The sequence below is a fragment of the Schistocerca cancellata genome, chromosome 1, assembly GCF_023864275.1.
Source record: "Schistocerca cancellata isolate TAMUIC-IGC-003103 chromosome 1, iqSchCanc2.1, whole genome shotgun sequence".
Taxonomy (NCBI): domain Eukaryota; kingdom Metazoa; phylum Arthropoda; class Insecta; order Orthoptera; family Acrididae; genus Schistocerca; species Schistocerca cancellata.
Window position 1 is genome coordinate 816,776,895 of NC_064626.1, and position 23,313 is coordinate 816,800,207.

Here is a 23,313-nt window from a genome sequence, read left to right on the forward strand (position 1 = left end):
TACTTACAATTATTATACGCAACGAAAGTCTACATTAATATTCCATAATATTAGCAGAAATCTACATATCTTTTCATTATTTCAAAATTTATTGTCCTACACACCTGCGGATTCATAAGACAAGGACATATGGTACATATATTACAATTCGACTGCAAGTAAAGAATCTTAAAATGTGACATTCCGATTTGCAAAGTTTCTTAAAAAATTGGTTCAAATGGCTCTGAGCACTATGGGACTTAACAGCTGTGGTCATCAGTCCCCTAGAACTTAGAACTACTTAAACCTAACTAACCTAAGGACATCACACACATCCATGCCCGAGGCAGGATTAGAACCTGCGACCGTAGCACAAAGTTTCGTATTATCAGTTTGTGTTTGTTTAAGTCATGTAAACAAGACGCACCAATTCCAGTAACACATTTATCAATTCACTAATATATACAGAAAATCACTTTCAGAAACTTACATTTGTCGGCCGCAGTGGCCGAGCGGTTCTAGACGCTTCAGTATGGAACCGCGCGACCGTTACGGTCGCAGGTTCTAATCCTGCCTCAGTCATGGATGCGTGTGATGTCCTTAGGTTAGTTAGGTTTAAGTAGTTCTAAGTTCTATGGGACTGATGACCTCAGATGTTAAGTCCCATAGTGCTCAGAGCCATTTGAACCAAACTTACATTTTACGCTCGGATACTGTTCGAAAAAGGAAATTAATCACTCGAAACAATTTCAGTAATCGACTACTATGTATAACTTCCCACCTGTACATCTCTCTGTCGTTATCAGACTTTTTTTCACTTCCCGCTGTCGAACACAGATTTCCACTATTAAAGATGGAATCAGTTCCGTGACACTTTATTACCAGCAGATCTAGACAGTGAGATTTCAGTGCCAGGATATTCATCTGACACACTATTGAAACTTAAAATTCTGAAGCACAGTTTTGCTATTCCTAATGGATGAGAGTCTGGGTGTTAATGAAAGTCAATATATTATGGTTTCCATAGATTTCTCCAGCAGGAAAATTTAGCAATTCAGCTGAAGCCAGTAACCATAAATTAATCTATTCCAAAGATCTCTTCACCATTACTTCAAAACGGTCTAGATCCAAGCAACTGCCACTCGGATTCACTGTTTAGTTTTTCAATAAATTCAGTGCCTTTCTTGATTATACAGTCTTTCTGACTGTATTAACTTCTATTAACCACATTTCACCAGTCTAAAGATGAAATTTCGCTACTGCCGCTAGCCTTATTATTTCTCGTCTCACTTTTTTCTCGCAATAAAATCATACTGCCCCGACTAATTTTCTTAAAATATCACTTTTCGATGCATACATATGCAGAAATCACAAATATAAGGTAAACATTAATAAGTAACAAATTATGTTTCTCACTACAGCATGACTAAAATAAAAATATTCACGTGAGATTCCAACGGCTCTTCCTCCCTCCCACCGCCACTGCATCTTTCCATCCGGAACCGGACAGGTCCTGGAGAAGCAATATACTCGAGATGCAGCGGAACCCACTTTCTGCTCGAGCCATCCTACGTTATATTTTCTATGGTTTGCTTAACCCACGACACAAGAATGACAAGACGATTCACCCTCCTCCCCTGTTCATGTAAGCTAACGTCCCATCTGTATTGATCTCGATCCCAGACAACATAGAAGTAACCTACCCTCATTCCTCCTGCACATTCTCAGTAACGAGGAAGGAGAAATCAGGCTGCCAGACGGTCCATGAATTGAGTACACTTAGTAACAGCGTTTCTGTGTTTTATCATTCCTGAAATGTTCTTAAAGTAAAGCGTACCTGAAAACATGTTTAGATCCAGAACACGTTTGGCCTGTGTGGCCAGCACAGTCGACAAAATAGATCGCGTTTCACTAGGCATGCTCTGCTCCTCAATAGTTACAGGAAGGGGAGGCTGGCAAAGCTTATATGTGACAGTGTAATGGGTGGTGAGATCACTTATGGGTGTCAGAGCTGCATCTTTTTTCGATTGGATGGTACCCTTGCTTCAAGGAAGTCCCTCTAACAAAGGAATCACCTTCAGAGGAGGTCAGGTATCCAAGTAGTGTAGGAATTAGCATATTTCATCAAGATATAAGAGGTATTAGAGACAAAGTTAGTCAACCGATTATAGGTGTTGACTCCGACATTATTGGTATATCGGGGCACCACTTAAATAATTTAACAATCCTTTACCAGGATACAGATTAGCTGGCTGTTTGTCCAGCAGTTCTTTGAGGAGTGGAAGAGTCACCATGTAGGCCTACCTAAAAACAGAATTCCATTTGAGTCCGTAGACGTATCACGGCACTGCACTGAACGGTTATTTGATTGTTGAGCAGGGACAGTTCAGTTTAGTGAAACTAACTTCTAATTGTTGTTGTTTATACGTCCCCTAACTCTGACTTCAGAGCACTTCTGCTCAAGCTAGAGAGGGTTCTTGGTTCACTTTACAGAAAGTGTTAAAATTTAGTTACATGTGACTTTAATATTAGTTTTGTACGTGATTGTGTAAGAAAAATGATGATGAACGATTCCTAACTTCTTATGATTTGATGCAGACTGTGTTTTTCCAACCAGGGTGCAGGGAAACAGTAGTACAACGGTAGACAATATGAAACTTCCTGGCAAATTAAAACTGTGTGCTGGACCGAGACTCGAACTCGGGACCTTTGCCTTTCGTGGGCAAGTGCTCTACCACCCAAGCACCACTCACGCCCCGTCCTCACAGCTTTACTTCTGCCAATATCTCGTCTCCTACCTTCCAAACTTGGAGTCTCGGTCCGGCACACAGTTTTAATCTGCCAGGAAGTTTCATATCAGCGCACACTCCGCTGCAGAGTGAAAATCTCATTCTGGAATCATAGATAATATGTTTATCTGTTCTTCATTGCGAGTAAGTGGATGAATAGCCTTGCAGATCATGATGTACAAATTTTAACACTAGAAGGTTTTTGACCTCAAACAAATGTTATATAATTGCAAACTATGTAGAGAAGCTAATCCAAGGCAACAGAGAGTTTCTTAAACCTCGTTAAGGAACAAGAGTGGCAGGATCTTTATAGTACCGATAACATAGAGACAAAAATGTAATACTTCTCTTAACATATTTTTCATGCCATATTTTTCATGTTCTTTGAAAGTTGCTTTACATTAGAACCTTCTAAGCGAGGTACTAGCTGTAAAAGGCAGTCTGGGTGGCTGACTAGTCGAATATGGATATCATATAGAACAAACTGGGAGTTCTGGGAGTCTTTCAAAATGTTGGAAGTAGTCACAATCGAGCTACAGTAGCCCATTATAAACAGTGTTGTAAGTTATTTAAAAATGTTATCAGGGAGGCAAAGAGTGTGTGGTACGCAAATAGAACAGGTAATTCACAGGATAAAACTAAAATCATATGATCAGTCGTGAGGGAAGTGTTTGGTCAGCAGCAAAAGGTCGACGATATAAAGTCAGTTCGCAGTAAAAATATTCGTGTTACAGTTAAGTCAGAAATATCTACAGTACATAACAGTCACCTTCTGTGCATTGCTAGTAAATTAAGTAAAAATCTAGTTTCTACAGGGAATCATATAACTCTCCTGGAAAATACCTTTCCGAGACAGATGTCTGAAATACTCCTCTGTGATCCTGACAAGGGGGAGGGAGACTGAGTAAATTATTAAATCACTGTAGGCCGAGGACTCTCGTGGATTTGATGGAGTAACTAGCAGAATATTAAAGTATTGTGCTGCACCTGTTAGCCCTGTACTTAGCCATATTTGTAAATTTCCTTCAATAATGGTCAGTTTCCTGAACAGTTAATGTACTCAGTAGTAAAGTCGCTTTATAAAAAGGCATAAAGGGATAATGTAGACAATTTTAAACCTATTTCTAAGCCACCAGTGTTTGCTAAAGTCATTGAAAAGGCTGTGTATGTAAGGATAATCGATCATACTATTTCACATTACTTTTCTGTCAAATGTACAGTTCGGCTTTAGAAGTCTTTTATCAAATGAAAACGCTATATTCTATTTTCTCTGTGAGAATGGCTATACTATGTGGTTTGAGTGGGGCTCAATCTAATGGAGGGTGCTCCTGGGATCTGTGCTTGGGCCACTCCTGTTCCTTATTTATATAAATGATATGCCCTTTAGTATGACGGGTAACTCTAAAATATTTCTGTTTGCTAATGACGCTAGCTTGGCAGTAAAGGATGTTGGGTGCAACATTGGCTCGTTTTCAAATAGTGCCGTTCATGACGTAAGTTCATGGCTTGTAGAAAATAACGCTAAATCACAGTAAGACCCAGTTTTTACAGTTTCTAACACACACGTCAAGAACCCTACGTTTTAACTTCACAGAGTGGGCATATGATTAGTGATACTGAACAGTTCAAATTTCTAGGTGTTCAGATAGAAAACTGTCGTGGAAAGCCCACGTTCATGATCTTGTTCAAAGACTTAATGCTGCCATTTTTACCATTCGAACGGTATCTTAAGTAAGTGATAGTTCGATACGAAAAGTTGTCTACTTTGCTTATTTTCGTTCGGTTATGTCGAAGAAGAGAAATTTGTTAACATCGAGTATAGATTTAAGTGTCAGGAAGTCATTTCTGAAAGTATTTGTATGGAGTGTACCCATGTATGGAAGTGAAACATGGACGGTAAATAGTTTGGACAAGAAGAGAATAGAAGCTTTCGAAATGTGGTGCCACAGAAGAATGCTGAAGATTAGATGGGTAGATCACATAACTAATGAGGAAGTATTGAATAGGATTGGGGAGAAGAGAAGTTTGTGGCACAACTTGACCAGAAGAAGGGATCGGTTGGTAGGACATGTTCTGAGGCATCAAGGGATCACCAATTTAGTATTGGAGGGCAGCGTGGAGGGTAAAAATCGTAGGGGGAGACCAAGAGATGAATACACTAAACAGATTCAGAAGGATGTAGGTTGCAGTAGGTACTGGGAGATGAAGAAGCTTGCACAGGATAGAGTAGCATGGAGGGCTGCATCAAACCAGTCTCAGGACTGAAGACCATAACAACAACATGTCGTATGGTATTACGTTTTGTCTCTCTCTGTGTGTGTGTGTGTGTGTGTGTGTGTGTGTGTGTGTGTTTACTATCATTTCTTGTTAACAATATCAGCTTATTCCCAAGAATTATTAGCTTTCACTCAGTTAATACCAGACAGAAAGCCAATCTGCATTTGGATCGACTTCCTGGACTCTTGTGCAGAAAGATGTGCAGTATACTGCTGCAGCCATTTCAGATAAGCTACCACAACAATTCTCAAATCTTAGCAGTAGTCCACGCGCTTCCAAACCGAAACTGAAGAGTTTCCTCATGGGTCACTCCCTGTATTCTGTCGAGGAGTTCCTTGAAAAATCAGGCTGACCCCTGTGTTATATTGCTGATTGCGTTTACATAAACTTATGGCTTGCCTTTTTTTGGGTTCATAAACATTGTATCTTATCTGTTATTGCTGATACGTTCCATGACCTTGGAGTTTGCTACTCAATTTGTTCCTATGAAACTAAAGGTGTAAATTAAAAAATAAAAATAAAAAATTCCCATTATCCGATTTCAACAGGGTCTGTCGTCCTCAGTCAGATAAAAATTCACATGTAATGTAATTAGCGTTCGTCGGAAATAGGATGCATTTAAGTTAATTATTTGACACTGAAATCCCACCATATTATGATGCCAAGCTGAGAGTAGATTACCCAGTAGTCACATCGTGGACACTACATTGTATGCGATTTCGACTGTCTATCATCCTGGAGTAATTGCTCTCTGCCATAGTTGACGCCTTCTTTACTCGTCTACTGTTTCTCTCTTATTTCTTCGGTTTGTTCTTTATGTGTTCACATTAGCTTTACATTCCTTTCTAGTATTTTAAATCAAAAAATTTAAGTCCATGGTTTTTATATTGATTCCGTTTTCCATGTCCATAGAATACCTTATTCACGAAATTAACCATCATTTTCCAAACCACTTCAACAAGCAGGTTAAAGAGCTCACTCCCAGTCTAAATCGTTGAGGCTTTAGTGACCACTGATCGACGTATTCACTACTGCCTCTCTTCTCTAGATTTTCTGCCGATGTTAGTTCAACGATTTTTGTGACGTTTCTCCAGCACGAGTGGCAGACATTGTTGTTAAAAATTTCTCTTTCGTTACCACCCATAACGAGCAGTAGACGGTAAATCTTTCACACTTTGAGCCACTCCTGCTACCGAAACTTCTGAAAAATCACTAAACAAACGTTGGCAGAAGATCCCGATGTGAAAGGCAAAAGTCAGTGCCGCACCCCCAGTGCTACACTTGATGGGACTTCCGATTCTGTTGAACAGTCGCCATCCAAAATATAGTACTAGACTCTTTTAGTCAAATTTTCTTTGAGCTATTCTCAGGCGTGATCAAATTCTCTTTATAGCTGCAAATTTTTACCAGCCTTACATAAGAGGACACTAGGTGAATAATCATTTAGCAAACAGAAACAAAAATTGTGTTGATTTTTGGCGAATTTCGTTCTTGTTCATTGTTTAACTGAGTCATCTCTTTATGTTATTAGGTAAGCCACTTATACTTGATTTCTCTTGATGAAGGAAAATTTCAAACTTTTTAATAAAATTTACTCACAACAGAGAATTTGAAATGCAGTTTCAATTTCTCCAGAATGAGATTTTCACTCTGCAGCGGAGTGTGCGCTGATATGAAACTTCCTGGCAGATTAAAACTGTGTGCCGGACCGAGACTCGAACTCGGGACCTTTGCCTTTCGCGGGCAAGTGCTCTACCGTCTGAGCACACAGTTTTAATCTGCCAGGAAGTTTCATATCAGCGCACACTCCGCTGCAGAGTGAAAATCTCATTCTGGAAACATCCCACAGGCTGTGGCTAAGCCATGTCTCTGCATTATCCTTTCTTCCAGGAGTGCTAGTTCTGCAAGGTTTGCAGAAGAGCTTCTGTGATGTTTGGAAGTTACGAGACGAGATACTGGCAGAAGTAAAGCTGTGGGGACGGGGCGTGAGTCGTGCTGGGGTAGCTAGGACGGTAGAGCACTTGCCCGCGAATGTCAAAGGTCCCGAGTTCGAGTCTCGGACCGGCACACAGTTTTAATTTGCCAGGAAGTTTCAGTTTCAATTTTTCTTGTTGGTTTAATAATGCAGAATGTAATTATTTGAACATTTATTGATAAAATATTTACTTGTGGTAAGTGACGATTTTTAGAGATTACCAAAAAAGCAAAATTGGTAGAATTTAGTGAGTTTCGGTAGTTTAGTTACATAAATCTTCCACGGTTCATTTTTTAGGCGTGTCACTATGATTTAAAAAATTATTTTTGCAAATGTTATAGTTTTATCATTGAAAATTTAGGAACTTATGCACCATTTAAATGATTTTCTGCGTTCAGACTTAGTACCAGAAAGCCAAAGACCCAGAAATTATCCATTGTAAAATTTGTATATGGCTAAGGAGATGTATTCACTGACAATGATCTCAATTAGCTTTCATCTTTAATTTTCTAGAGTGGTTATCAAATAATTTTGTAGCTGCATACTTTGCATCATTCTGTGCTAGAGTAAGGTTAAACTGTGAATACTGGATGGTAATTTTGTTATAGTGTGACGTTTCTAAACGGTATTATTATTTTCAGACTAGACACATAATAAAGGAAATTAATGTTCAGGCTGTTTCTGGTGAGTCTATTTTTGTACGTGAGATTCGAATACGGTTGTTACATTTAAAACAAGTTTCTGTACAAGTATGTTATTCATTACTCACTGTGACATTAACAAATGGAAGCATGCAAATTAAGTTAACTTTCTGAAATTTTCATCACCAAAATCAACCATCACAGAACGAAAAAAATGTTGCTGAATTTGGGAAGTTAGAGAGATGTGTAATGTATGATTTACAATAAATTCAAGTTCTTATCAACTTTCACACACAGGAATTTGAAACAATCAGTTTTATTTATCTCCTTTTCACCAAACTCTATTGTTATTGGTGACAGTACGGTACATCCTGCATAATGCACAATTTAATGGGAATTCGCTTTTTTTTTTAAGTAATATCGCATCATTTACTTATATCAAGAGAAGGAGTGGACCAAGTACCAAACATGGTGGAACACTATTAGCATGTCATATAATTTGAAAGAGAGCTGATAAATGTCAGTTCATCAGTAATAAACAACCTGCAACAGTAATGCACAACGTCGTGTACAGTGTGTTGTGTTTTCTGTTGTAGGCGGTGATAGGCTACGGAGATGAGGAGGAGATCGACTGGATGTGCGGCGGCTCCCTCATCAGCGAGACGTATATCTTGACTGCTGCTCACTGCCTCAACAGCCATGATAAGTGAGTACCTTGCTGTTCTCGACAAAAACTCAGTGGAGGGGTGGTTGTCCAATGACGTATCACTTCCTATCAATGAATTTTCCAACATGTGCATATTTCATGTGGATTACTGTGATGGGTATCTTAGCAATTTACGTCCACCAATACACTAAGCTGTATCTGGGAAGGAACCAAATGGATCGTGTCAGCAGAACAGACAAAAATGAAACACATTTCGGGCCCCACGCACCAAATTACTATCATCTAAGGACAAAATTTTGTATGCAGAAGAAATATACTCTTGGCAAACTCCCAAAATATTCCATTGTTCTCCCAGTAATATATGCCACGTGATGGGGTATTAGTGATGTATACGTTTCGTTATGAATCAGTATCATATGAAGGAAAAGGAATGGTTGAAATCCAATGCCGGCCTTCCATATTTTTGTCTAAACAATGTCTACGAATATCGATGTGATGTCCGATCTTTCGAAAAAAGAGATCTGGAATATAATACGAAAAAAGTCAGTTAAAGCTTAACTTGCACTGCTGTAATAAAGCGCAAATGTTGTGAATACTTAAGAAATATTTAAGATAATACATGTCAGAAGAAAATACACAATGCAAATACACTGACGGAAAAAAAATCGCAACACGAGGAAGGAATTGTGTGACATGAACGAAAATTGGTGGCGTGTTTCTACATCTGACAAATGATGTCTATTCAAATTTCACCCCAGTCGAACGAGGATGCAAATCGGCTTTCCCTTAAATACACGTTGTAACGGTCGTGAGCGTTAGTTGCCTTTGAGACTGGACGTGGACAGTTGATGTTAGTAAAGACTCCCTTTAAGGCGACAAAGACACCCTTAACATCACTGAGTTTGAATGAGGCCGTCTAATAGCGTTAAGAGAAGCTCGATGTTCCTTCTGCGATACCGCCAAAAGACTTGACAGGAACGTAGCCGTTGTACATGATTGCTGGCAGCAGTGGTCACGAGAATGTAGGATCGCAAGAAGACCGGCCTTCAAACGCCCACAAGGCATTCAAAAAAAAATGGTTCAAATGGCTCTGAGCACTATGGGACTTAACAGCTATGGTCATCAGGCCCCTAGAACTTAGAACTACTTAAACCTAACTAACCTAAGGACATCACACAACACCCAGTCATCACGAGGCAGAGAAAATCCCTGACCCCGCCGGGAATCGAACCCGGGAACCCGGGCGCGGGAAGCGAGAACGCTACCACACGACCACGAGCTGCGGACCACAAGGCATTGCCGAGAGGGAAGATCATCGTGTTCCGCGTATGGCTCTGGAGCATCACACTGCATCTGCAGCAGTAATCTGAGGGGCAGTTTGAACCACAGTGACACAAAGAACTGTTGCAAATCGGTTACTTCAAGCACAACTCCGATCCAGACGCCCTGCAGCGTGCATTCCACCGATCCCAAATCACTGACATTTGCAACTTCGTTCTTGTCAAGCGAGAACTCATTGGAGATCAGAGTATAGGTCTGTTGTGTTCCCCGCCGGCCGCTGTGGCCGAGCGCTTCTAGGCGCTTCAGTTCGGAACCGCGCTGCTGCTACTGTCGCAGGTTCGAATCTTGCCTCGGGCATGGATGTGTTGTTGTCCTTAGGTCAGTTAGGTTTAAGTACTTTTAAGCCTAGGGGACTGATGACCTCAGATGTTAAGTCCCATAGTGCTTAGAGCGATTTCAACCATTTGTTGTGTTTTCCGATGAAAGCTGGTTCTGCCTCGGTGACAGTGATGGCCGTATGCTGGTTGGAAGGAGGCCAGTGGAGGACCTGCAACCAACCTGTCTGCAGCCTAGACACATTAGAACTACATCTGAAGCTATGGTCTGGGGTGCGATTTCATATGACAGCAGGAGCACTCTCATGGTTGTCCCAAGCACCCTGACTGCAGATTTGTTCGATAGTCTGGTGACTGGACCTGTTGTGCTGCCTTTCGTGAATAGTATACCATGGAATGTTTCCCTACTGGATAACACTCGCCCACGTACCGCTGTTGTAACCCAGCACGCTCTAAATACAGTGTCGACGTGCTGTCACGGTCTGCTCGATCACCAGATGTGTCTCCAGTCGAGCACGTATAGGACATCATCGGACAACAATCCCAGCGTCATCTGCAAACAAAACTAACCATCCATATATTGACCAACCAAGTGGAACAGGCATGGAGCTGCATCCCCCAAACTGACATCAGTCACCTTTACTACACAACGCTTGGGCGTTTTCATGCTTGCATTCAACATCATGGTTGTTACACCTGTTATTAATGCACCAGCATTTCACATTCGCAATGGTTTATCTTGCGCTGACATTAACCTTCGATCTTGAAATGTTTATCAGTAAAATTTGTTACCTAGACAAATATATTCCCGTGATTTCATTACTCTACATTAATGATTTTTTGGTGTTGTGATTTCTTTTCCGTCAGTATAATTAGACTATGAAACATGTAACAGAGAGGTATGTACAGGTGCAAAAAAGTAGAAATTCTCCTGAAAGAAGTCATCCCTACAAACAGAGAGTTTCAATGTAGAGGGTCAAGGTGGAAATTTCTGGGCGCGTCAATGAAATACTGTGATTTTGTAACCAAAACACGATTTTCTTTGAAAATGTAATCCACTTGCAGACCAACGTGTGCCGTGCGCGTGTGACATCTTTGAACCTCTGGTATCGATTATATCTGATCTGTGCTCATCTCTGTCGCGTTGCTGGGACTTCAGAGGATGCCTAGCCGCCAGATCAGATGCAGAAGTAGGGTCGCGCTTTACTGTCTTGGCTTTCTATGGCTAAGTGACCTGCTGGCAGCAGTGGGCAGGTGGAGGTCCACATTTACAGAGGACGTGTGAGCGCTCTGTTGAGCTGAACACAGCTGAAAGGTAGCTGTCAGCTACTGGACCGCTGAGGCAAGTCAGCCTCCTCATGGAATTTGTGCGTTCCCATATTGTAGACTATATGCTGAGGCGTTTTTGTAACAGGCAGTAATTTTATTCTGATCCTATATGTGAAGCGCTGCATCCTGGTTACTTTCAGGCCTGTTTGATCCTTGTGTCGTTCCTCCCGTCAGCTGCTGTGAGCCAAGGTGCTTGGCTTGTGCTTTGATACTTGTCTGTGTCTGGCCGTTTTCCTGGACATGGGTTAGCGAATTTTGGCGAATGTGTCTCGCCGTGTTTCTGAGGAGCGTGGCTGGCTTGTGTGCACAAGATGCGTTCTGTAGGCTACCTGTTCACATCTGTTGTTTGTCATGCATTCTAGCATACTTTAATGTGACTTTCTTGCCATTAAAATACTGTCCTAGGTACTTAGTTAAGATTAACTGTAAGCTACCTGCCTGAAATATTACCTAGTGCCCTGTATTTCTATGAAAATAGTGTTTATTCCATACTCATCAGCTTTTATTTGATTTATGGTTTTGACATTTCATTAGACTAGTGCTTAACGCTCAGTGCTTGCCCAATTGGCTTAATTCGTTGGGTTCCTGTATTTTATTAGAATACTGTTTAACGATTTCAATGCTTGTCAAACACATTTTATGCATTGGTTTTACATTTAATGAGAATAGTGTTTAATTCTACCTGAATGTGTGTGTCAGAGAACAGATTAGCTATTATTTAATGCTTTATTTATCAAGGACTTTATTGTATGCTTTGGTCGATCCAGTGACATGCACGTAAAGATTTTGCGAAACATTTATCTATTTGGTAAGACAGCTGGCCAGCTGATTACATCAGGTCTGTATTACAATTCAGTTGCTATTCTACGATCTAGCCGCCTGTGTGACAATTATGTTGTCACTTGTTTATTTACGGTTGCTGCTCACCGGCTTAGCTGATCCCGTCTTGTACGCATTTGGTCAGCTATTGCCGCTGTTCATTTTCCTGTAGCTTTTGAAATAAAGCGTATGGCTTGATTTTTTTGTTTCATATCTCGATTGCAGATGATTTACTGCAACTGATTTCTTCTAAATCCTGTTGCAGTAAATCTAAACTACACCATCTAGAGGTGGTCTTTAATATAAGTTCAATCTGATGTTTTGCTCTGCCATTGCGCTGTAAAGCTTTCTGTGTTTAAGATCCTCCAAAGTAGTTACCAATTTCTGTATGTCCTGAAGCACCTTCACCAACTGCAAACTTGTTACATGACCGCCGTCTGTTAATTCAGTTACCATGTATTTGTTGTAAATTCTATTAAGGTCTCTTGACGTGTAATTCTGTCCACTTAATTTTGGCGGTGTTACATGTATACTGGTCTTTATAGCGCAGGTATCATCTCCCTTAATCAAAATTGTGTGTACAATTGTAATTACATAAGACGGTTTTGACGTGCTAGGTATTTACGATTGTGCCTCAAACTGTCTGCGCTGTAAATAACAATTATTTTATTTGTCTTTGAAACGTCCCCTTTGAACAATTTATACAGGACTGTGCTTAAACTGACACACAATATTTTTTAGCGCAACGCAATCTAACTTTCAAAAATCCCTACAAAAGAATGGCCCTGACTAACGTTAACCTATACCTTTCACAAATCACTTACCTCACAAAAATCTTCATTACTCGAACTACTGCAAAACAGCGAGCGCCATTACTGCCAGCTAAATAAAAGATTCAAACTACGGAAGTCACTAACTACTGGTAGGGATAGTTAGCAAATGAAAGATTTTAATAGAGAACAAACAATGTATTTACCTTAATAGTCATAATATATATAGCAGTTCATAATATCCAGTATAACAAATTTCAAAACTCCGCCATCTCTCTCCCCACATCCACCACCGCTGGCGGCTCACCTCCAACTGCGCAACGCTATGCGCTGTTCACATCCAGCTGCCGCTGCCAAACACTACAATGGCAGACAACAATGAAAACTAGCCACAGACTGCACACAGCACAGCCAGTGATTTTCATATAGAGCGCTACGTAACGTTGCCAATAAGAAAACATAAACAGCCTACTTACATAAAGAAAACATAAACAGCCTACTTACATCTTGACCTCTAGTTCATCGTTAACCACTCGTGCTGCAACTGCTTGAAATTTTAAATTATTCTTGTATTGCAGGAAGATACTTATCGTTGGACCCTATGCTATTTGCGCAGTTGCTAAGGATAATTTTTTGATTGGTCTTGACCTGTAACTCTTTGTTAATCACTTGTGCAGCAGCTACTTAAAACTTTAAATTACTTCGACTACGCCGTGACCTGCTTAGTATTTGAATTTTTTGATATTTTCGTCTTGGCATTCTAATGCGGGGTAATCTTTGTTCTCTTATAATTGTCTTATTCCCTTGCATGTCAAGGGTAGTAAAAATTTTAATTCTTGGTCAGTAAATTCCTGTTCTTGTAAACTTTATTTTGTGATCGCAGTACCTTGCCACTTCCCAACCAGCTTCCTACCGCTTCACAATGCACGTAATCCATTGTTTTTCCAGTCAGTAGATTCCATCTATAAAATGTGATTCTCAGTCGTCTGCTAAATGCTTATCTATTCATCGGACGCAAAACATTTCACAACTTAAAAAGTGTTTAGATACAGGAACAGGTGGAATTAAGAGGATCCTAAATCTGGCGAATGTCATGGTAACCTGCAGTTCTGGTAACTCGATGGTCTCACACCACTGACGTGTAGCGCCACAAATCGGTGAGAAGGTGCAGTGTAAAACGACTGTAGCTGTTGGTAGCTGGTAACTGAGAGATGTCGTCAGTTCAGTTACAGCAAACAAGTTGTTGCACTACTTGGAGACGGGCCAAGCCACCAGACGCAAAGATCACATAGAGTTCCCAGCAGCAGTCACTAGTTTTTGTCTCTGCCACAATACCGGCGTCCTGTACTAGCTCGTCCCTTCACACGCCAGAGCGCAGAGGGCCTCCTTAGCAGCAGCCAGACTCCTCCGCTGGGGGCTGTGGGCTGCAGCCCGTGCACAGCAACCACCTTGGATCACTGCAGTGGCCGCGCCTACACCCTGCACGCAGTGACTGCCTGGGCGTGGTTACTCATCGCAGAAATTGGCTACCTTTGCCAGATTCCTTTTCTCCTTAGTGAGCCACTGACACCTGGTATTTGTGGCTCTGGCATCATAGTAGCGTGCAGCCGTCGAGCACAGGAGTCAGCAGATTTGGGCGCACGTGTGTTGCAGACAGCTGGCTGATAGCTTGCTGTCAGCTGCCAGCCACTTGCACTCTTCCCACGGAGTGGGACGTTGGTCGCCTCTACACATCGACACAGCCTCTTCTGTCTGTGACTTCACTGGTCTGTTTCCCCACCTCAAGCCTCCGCGGTCTGTGGTCCCGACATTGAAGCCACCCCACCACCCGAGAGTATATACAATGACGCGCCAAAGAAACTGGTATAAGCATCCGTACTCAAATGCAGAGATGTGTAAACAGTCAGAATACGGCACTGCGGTCGGCAACGCCTGTATAAGACAACAAGTGTCTAGCGTAGTTGTTAGATCGGTTACTGCTACAGTGGCAGCTTATCAAGTTTTAAATGAGTTTGAACGTGACGTTAAAGCCAGCGCACGAACGATGGGACACAGTATCTCCGAGGTAACGATGAAGTGGGGATTTTCTCGTATGACCACTTCACGAGTTTACCGTGAATATCAGGAATCCGGTAAAACATCAAATATCCTACATCGCTGCAGCTGGAAAAAGATCCTGCAAGAACGGGGCCAACGACGACTGAAGAGAATCGTTCAACGTGACAGGAGTGCAACCCTTTCGCAGATTGCTACAGATTTCAATGTTGAACCATTAACAAGTGTCAGCGCGGAACCATTCAACGAAATATCATCGATATGGGCTTTTCGAGTCGAAGGCCCACTCGTTTACTCTTGATGACTGCACGACACACAACTCTACTCTTCGCCTGGGCCCGTCAACACCGACATTGGACTGTTGATAAATGAAAACTTGTTGCCTGTTGGGACGAGTCTCGTTTCAAATTGCATCGAGCGGCTGGACGTGTACTGGTATGGAGGCAACCTCGTGAATCGATGTACCTTGCATGTCAACAGGGGACTGTTCAAGTTGGTTGAGGCTGTGTAATGGCGTGGGAAATGTGCAGTTGGGGTGATACGGGACCCCTGATACGTCTAGATGCGTCTCTGACAGTTGACACGTACGTAAGCATTCAGTCTGATCACCTGCATCCATTCACGTCCATTGTGCATACCGCGGACTTGGGCAATTCCAGCAGGACAATGTGACACCCCCCCATGTCCAGAATTGGTACAGAGTGGCTCCAGGAACACTCGTCTGAGTTTAAACACTTCCGCTGTCCACCAAACTCCCCAGACGTGAACATAATTGAGCATATCTGGGATGCCTTGCAACGTTCTATTCAGAAGAGATCTCCACTGCCTCGTATTCTTACGGATTTATGGACAGCCCTGCAGGGTTTATGGTGTCAGTTGCCTCCAGCACTACTTCAGATCAGAATGAGATTTTCACTCTGCAGCGGAGTGTGCGCTGATATGAAACTTCCTGGCAGATTAAAACTGTGTGCCCGACCGAGACTCGAACTCGGGACCTTTGCCTTTCGCGGGCAAGTGTCCATGGCCAGCAGAACCCCTTACACAAGGCAGAATTACGACAGGATATAAAGCAGTGGAGTGCTGGAAACCATATGTGTACCTCGGTATTTACAATCTATTCTGGAGGAGTTTATCAATGAACAAATGGCTTGTGAAGTAGTAGAAGAAAGCAATAGTCCATGGGTGGAGGAGGCAGGAATTGTGATTGTATCTACGAAGTCTACGAATGGCTCTATGAAGTATAGGTTCTGCTGCGATTACCGTCAGCTTAATAGTAAGTCAGTAACAGATGCGCACCCCATACCCAATATCACGAAGACCATCGATAAATTTGGTCAGTGTCAGTAATTCTCTACCATGGACCTGAGAAGTGGATACCAGGATCATCAATTGGAAGTGGTTCCGGAGAACTGACCAAACACAGCTTTCTCATTCTCTGGGGCCATTTTTAGCATAAGGGAATGAAGTTCACGTTAAAGAATGACCCTGTGTTTCAGCGATGGATGGTGTATTGATGTGGTTGAAGCCTTACTAGTGTCTAGTATATCCGGATAATACAGCTGTGTTCTCGAAAGACGTGGGGGAACGTAATGGATGGGTGGGAGAAGTGTTTATGAGATTAGGAGCTGAACATTTGATGTTAATTACGGAAAAATATCTTTCCGTTTTGGAGGAAGTAGGTTATTTAGGGCGTGTGATTGGCAAAGATGGAGTGAGAACTAATCCTGGACTGGTGCATACAGTACGAGATTTCACAATTCAGAAGTCAAGTAAGAAACTATAGTCATTCTTGGGACTCCCCAACTATTATAGGATGTTCCTTAGGGGGTTCGTTAATATAGAGCAACCACTCACACAACTGTTGAAAAAGGATGAAAAATTCATGTGGACAGAAGAATATCAGGACGTGTTCGAAAAATTGAAAAAATTTTAATGTCAGTTCCAGTTTTAATTTTTCCAGATTCCCAAAAGGAATCTATTTTGTCATACAATGCATCTAAGTACGCTTTTGGGTATGTCCTAAGTCAAGAGGTCAAAGGACAGGAGTAGCCTGCGGCTTTAACATGGAGACAACCTAATAGACCATAAAAAACTATTCGACCACAGACAAAGAAATGCTTAGCCTCATACATGGAATCACATATTTTCGGCGTTGAAATTGTTAGTAAGGTTGAAAGACCCATTCATTAGACTAACTAGATGGGCGTTAAGGCTCAGTGAGTTTTACTGTGAGGTCGTACACAAACCAGAAAAGAAACATGGAAATGAGGATGCCTTAGGCAGGAAGGTAGCAATAATACAAATACTGCGTCATGACCTTGTTGAATGGTAATCAGCACAGCAAGTTGACAGTAAATGCAAGCTATACAAGATTCAACCATAGTTCAGCACGTGTGACGATCTGTTGTATAATGCAACTAGGTTAGGGCCATGAGCAGTGGTATGGGCTAAGTTGAAGGAAGAAGTTCTGAGAGAGACACATGATCACATGTCCGCTCGTGGAGGATGCAGAGCAAGAAACAAAAGGGTGGCTGAGAAATATTGGTGGCGGGGAAAGAAAGGAGATGTGGGAAATTGTGTGAGTGCATGCTGAATGGAGGCTTGAGTGATAAATCGCATACCATTACATAGACTGCCAGAAGCGTCAAAGCCATTTGAAATGACTGGGGAGGATGTTTTCAGACCGTCAACCGATCTCCAACAGGGAATCGTTTTGTGTTCACAATAATAGATCACATGAATGCATGGTTTCGCGGCGATATGTACTGATAAAATTTTCTCGAGCTCCCATTCGCGTCAAGTGCTTTAAAATCCACGAGTTTTCGGCCAAGTACGCCTCGCCCATTGTCAAATGGCGACTGTCTTTTGGTTGCTGTTGTCGTCCTTATACCCCGCGTTGCATTCTGGTGTCCACTCCACCACCAAATAAGATAATATTTTCGATGTGCGACCTTTCTATGGCCGCGTCCCAAGCCATGCTTAGCTGTAGGCTGCAGTGTGATGAAGGTGTTGTCACAAACTTTTATCTCTACAGCCTTTTTAATTACGCTAACCCAGAAACTACTAGTCCACGTAATAACCAAAGTCTCTTCGAATGCAGTACGATGTACATTTTGAGCAGCAAGCTTTTCTATCGCTGATTTTCCAGGGTCCCGAAGGTGAAAGCGTCTCGTGTTCTACACAGCACTGTTCAACAGTATTCACACTCTCTATGACATAAAACGGTACACACCCATACGATATTTTATATACTTATGGCGTTATGAGCCCTAAATCATCTTTCACAAGCCTCATAAGAAGTAGAATTTTTATTGGAACCCCAAAGACAGAACAGATTTTATGCCTCTGTATGCTTCTGTAGGAGCTGGTTGATCTTCAGTTACTGAGCCATGAGATGGATGTAAAAAGGTGGATAAATTACTGGACCACATCAACAATATCCATATCAACATCAAGCTCACGATGGAGGTAGAGATCGATGGTGCCTTCCCTTTCCTTGAAGTATCCGTCTGCCGTAAAGCAAATAGGTGTCTCAGCCGCAGTGTTTACCAGAAACCCTTACAAATGGACCAATATCTGCACGCTAACAGCTATCACCATCCGCTGCAGAAACATTCTGTCCTGAGGACCTTGGTATATTGAACGGAAACTGTTTCAGACACTGAAAACCTGTCGAAGGAACTCAGCCACTTACTGAAAGTATTCAACAAAAATGGTATTAGGAATGTAAGGGGCATTGTGGATAAAATTTGATCTTTAAGGACCCTGAAATGCCATCAAGGTACTGCGAATTGCATACATTCAGAGGCGAACACGGTTGCTTCATGACCTTTACCTATAGTTATGCTAACTGATATATGACACCTGGGGTTTGATTTATGATTTATTGAGGGGAAGTGTTAATTAATTGATCAGTTTAATTAATTATCCAATTAATTTTATATCAAAAGTGTCGGTTACATTGTCAAGGGGGAGGAGAGAGGGGTTGGGGAGGAGGAGAGGGAGGTGAAGGGGTTGGGGTTCTCAGAAGGACAGTTTATCCCCAGGGGTCATAAATAAACCATCATGGGGTTATACATCAATTAACATAACAATAACTTAAGGGCACAAATCAATCAAGTTTACCCCTGAATGTATGCAACCCACAATAATACTTGCACATTTCAAGGCCGTTTAAAGTCCAGTTTTATCCAAAATGCCCATTACATTCCCACTAACAGCTACAGCAACCGACAGATTTCGCAAGCCACCTTTCTGAAAACACGGAAGCAGAAGGACCCCGAGGAGGCTCGAAGAAGCTTGCGTTTTTTTCGTTCTGTGGCTCAGTAGCAGGAAAAATTATCCGGCTCCTACACAAGCGCAAAATCGATTTTGTCTTCAGGGCTAAAACAAAAATTTGACAACTCATGAGGCTTGTAAAAAACGAAAGAGGGCTCAGAACGCGAGAGGTATGTAAAACACCACGTGAGTGTGGACAGTTTTATGTCGGACAGGCTGTGAGACTGTGTGCCGTTGAACATCGTTGCATAGAACCCAAGAGATGCTTTTGCCTTCGGCACCCTGAGAAATCAGTGGTAGCAAAGCATGCTCTAGAAAACGGACATTGTATGGCATTCGAAGAGACATCAGTTATTACATGGACTAGTAGTTTCTGCGATAGCGTAATTAAAAAAGCGATCGAGAAAAAATTTTGTTACCACACCGTCAACAAAGAAGGCAGCCTACAGTTAAGCACAGCTTGGGACTCAGCCACTGGAAGGCTGAAGCAGGCACAGTGGGCGCACAACGGAAACAGTACCTTTTATGGTGGTGGAGCGGGCTCCAGTGACGTCGCAGGAGGTAGCGCGGCTATACAAGGACTGTAGTAGCAACAAAAGAAACAGTCATCTCTGTATAATGGCCGAGGAGTACTCATTTGAAAGCTTATAGATTTTAAACCACTTGCAACGAATGGAAGCTCAAGAGAATTTTATCAGTAATAGATCTCTTTCCTCAGTATGTGGAGAGATTGCCATGCCGAACGAGCTAGCAGTTACAATGACACAAGCAATGCTCACCATTTGAATACTTGAGTTTGGGGTATCGAAAACTATGACTGTAGATCAAAGGACACGTTTTATGTCAGACTTGATAAAGAAACTGTATTCCTTGCTGCTTCAACTGAGAACTAGTTCACTTCACCCACGGTCAAATAGTAGAAGGAACATTTACACTAGATAATCAAAATGACGTTAAGCTACTATGTGAACTCACACGATAATGACTGGGATACATATCTTCCGTTTGTCATGACTGTGTACTGTCAAATTTCCACACCATTACAGGGTTGTCTTCGTATGAGATGATGTATAGTAGAAAAATGCCATTGTCATTTTGTATGATTAAGACAAAAACAGGCAGGAATCGAGAGGTGGTCTGTGAATTCACGGGAACAGTGAGAGAAGTATGGAAGCGTGTGAAGAAGGCGAACACAAGGGCACTGGAGAGACAAGGAGAATCTGTGAAACACCCTAAGGGCTTACCACATTAGGAAGTAGGGTAGTGGGTCATCCTATCCAACCCATACACACTGAATGGTAAGACTAAAAACTTGCCATGAGCTGCCAAGGACCGTACCAAGGTGAGTGAAACTACATCACCAGTCAGCATTAGCCTACAGCTGCCGGTGAAGTCGATAATAGTGCATGCTGGGAGCCTACAATCTTCCTCACATTAAAATACATGAATCATAATACAGCAGCTGCTACACTTGCATGTAATTGTCGCTGATCATCTTTATTATGCTCCCAGATCATTACCTCATCAGCAAAAGCCATTAACTATTATTTGTTACAGAGATCAACTAATTGTGCCTGCATGGACATCATCAAGCGACATCGCACATATGTTTAATCCTTACAGCACTTTACCATGCATGCAACTGTGTGAAAAGAACAACATGTACATGAAGCCACAAATAAGAATTCGTCACAATAGTAGAGGTTATAGGCACAACGATCACAGGTGTGAAGTTCTGTATGTATAATGAAAGAAGTGCAACCCATGTGAAATTTTTGCTACTGTACCAGAATCTTCGTCATTGGGAACAGTTTCCAACCACTGGCCAGGCCTGAATTGCACACACATCTCCCCATTTCCCTCTGTCCTCCCACCACCATCCAGTTCCAGTTCTCTCCTTTACTGTGTATACTGTCCCAGTCTCCTTCCAGCAACTATCCCTAGGTCTTCCTCTAGGTATTTTGCGTTGGAGCCTCAGTTGATACATCTTCCATAGTATACTATCAAATGTATACACGTCCATAGCACTTAATCCTTAATTATTCTATCTGCTCCTCCAAGGTTAGTTTCTTTGCCATCTCCCTGATCTGTTCATTTATTATTCCTTGTATCCATGTTACCCCAATTGCACTTCTGTGAAATTTCATAGAAAGGCCACAAGTGTTTTCACCAAGTGACAATGTTATCAGTTCTGATAGGCATGTAGTAGGCACTGAAATGCGTCAGATGATTAGTGACCATCGTGCAGAACCGTCAAGAACTCCACGGACTCACATGAGACCGTTGCAGAGTTTGAGAGTTGAATATTGTAGGTCTGCAAGTGCCCGGCTCCTAGAATAGTGCAATACCCTGCTGTGCGGGGCGTTTTCATGTGACACCAGCTCAATGTTATATTGAGTGGGAACGTGAGGGAAAACTAAACAAGTCTTCATGGTCCTTGTAGAGAAAGTCTCACAACACACAGAGAATATTGCTGTACTATACACCAACAAACTCTGAACGTCTGCAACTGCCATCAGGCATATGAAATGAATTAACTAATACAACCTGTTTCACCAGCATGAATTTTCCGCTCTGCAACCGAGTGTGCGTTAATGTGAAACTTCCTGAGCACATAGTTTTAATCTGACAGGAACTTTCACATCTGCGCACACACTTCTACGAAGTGAAAAATTCATTCTGGAAACAATCCCCCCAGGCTGTGCCTAGATCAAGTCTCCTCAATACCTTTTCTTTCAGGAGTGCTAGTACTGCTGAAAGTTCCGCAGCAGAGTTTCTGTGAAGCATAGAAGGTAGACTAATGAGAAAATTGCCTAAGTAAAGCCTTGAGGACTCGACGTGAGTCGTGTTGTGTAGCTCGCCGGTACGGTAGCTGAGCGCGTTCGATCAGTGGGCCGGCTGCCCTCTGTAATAAAAAAGACTGAGTGAAGTATTCAACGATGAACTTGAAGGGGTGTCATGTGACGTCCGCCCATACCAAATGACGAAGAACATGAAAAAAAGGCAACTTAGTCGGCAGAGCACTTGCGAACGAAAGGCGAAGTTCTGGGGTTCGAGTTCCGATCCGGCATACAGTTTTAATCTGCCAGGAAAGTTTCATCAGCCGGCCGCTGTGGCCGAGCGGCTCTAGGCGCTTCAGTCTGGAATCGCGCTGCTGCTACTATCGCAGGTTCGAATCCTGCTTCGGGCATGAATGTGTGTGATGTTCAAAAAAAAAATGGTTCAAATGGCTCTGAGCACTATGGGACTCAACTGCTGAGGTCATTAGTCCCCTAGAACTTAGAACTAGTTAAACCTAACTAACCTAAGGACATCACAAACATCCATGCCCGAGGCAGGATTCGAAACTGCGACCGTAGCGGTCTTGCGGTTCCAGACTGCAGCGCCTTTAGCCGCACGGCCACTTCGGCCGGCAATGTGTGTGATGTCCTTAGGTTACTTAGGTTTAAGTAGTTCTAAGTCTAGGGGATTGATGACCTCAGATGTCAGATGTAAAGTCCCATAGTGTTTAGAGCCATTTTAACCATTTGAAGTTTCATCCTATGTGATTCCAGTGTGTTAGTTAGAGACTGACATGAGGTGGGAACTGAACCAGCGTCAGGAGAGTTATCTGCTAGTGCAGTGGTAACGTACTTGGAAAGCATGGATTGCTGACAATGTGAATCACAACATTTTCAACGAAGAATTCTGGCTCTGCACTGCCTCGGACGACAATCTTCTGTGAGATGATGGCTCCAAAGGAAGACGACACACTCTAACAATATTTTGGATACAGATGCTAGTATTAGTTCTAACGGCGTTTCGAGGAGAACTATCAGGTATGACATCAAGCCGCCTCTGATAGTGATTCAGAGAACTTTGACGACACAGCAGTAGATCTCAGACGCCCTGTATCCTCATGTGCTATACCTCGTAAGACAACATCCTGGTGCCATCTATCAGCAGCACAATGCTCATCTTGACACGGTACGTGACCCTATGAACTGCCTGCATCATCTGTTGTAAAACGCAGTCGTACAACTGTAGAACGAAGCAACACTGATAATATTACGCACCAGTTTTCTAAAATGTGTGATTTCTGTACCACAACGTGTTTTGCGACTACATTATCACATTAT

The 23,313-nt window shown here is 42.2% G+C and overlaps 1 protein-coding gene across 1 annotated transcript in view; it reads left to right on the top strand.

The window, feature by feature from the left end:
- The window catches only part of LOC126162368 (serine protease snake-like), a 207,123-nt gene that overhangs the window by 107,015 nt on the left and 76,795 nt on the right, over positions 1 to 23,313 (top strand). The window contains exon 3 of the mRNA XM_049918825.1: positions 8,258 to 8,367. Coding sequence (XP_049774782.1) covers positions 8,258 to 8,367 — 110 coding nt within the window. The remainder of the gene's footprint in view (positions 1 to 8,257; positions 8,368 to 23,313) is intronic.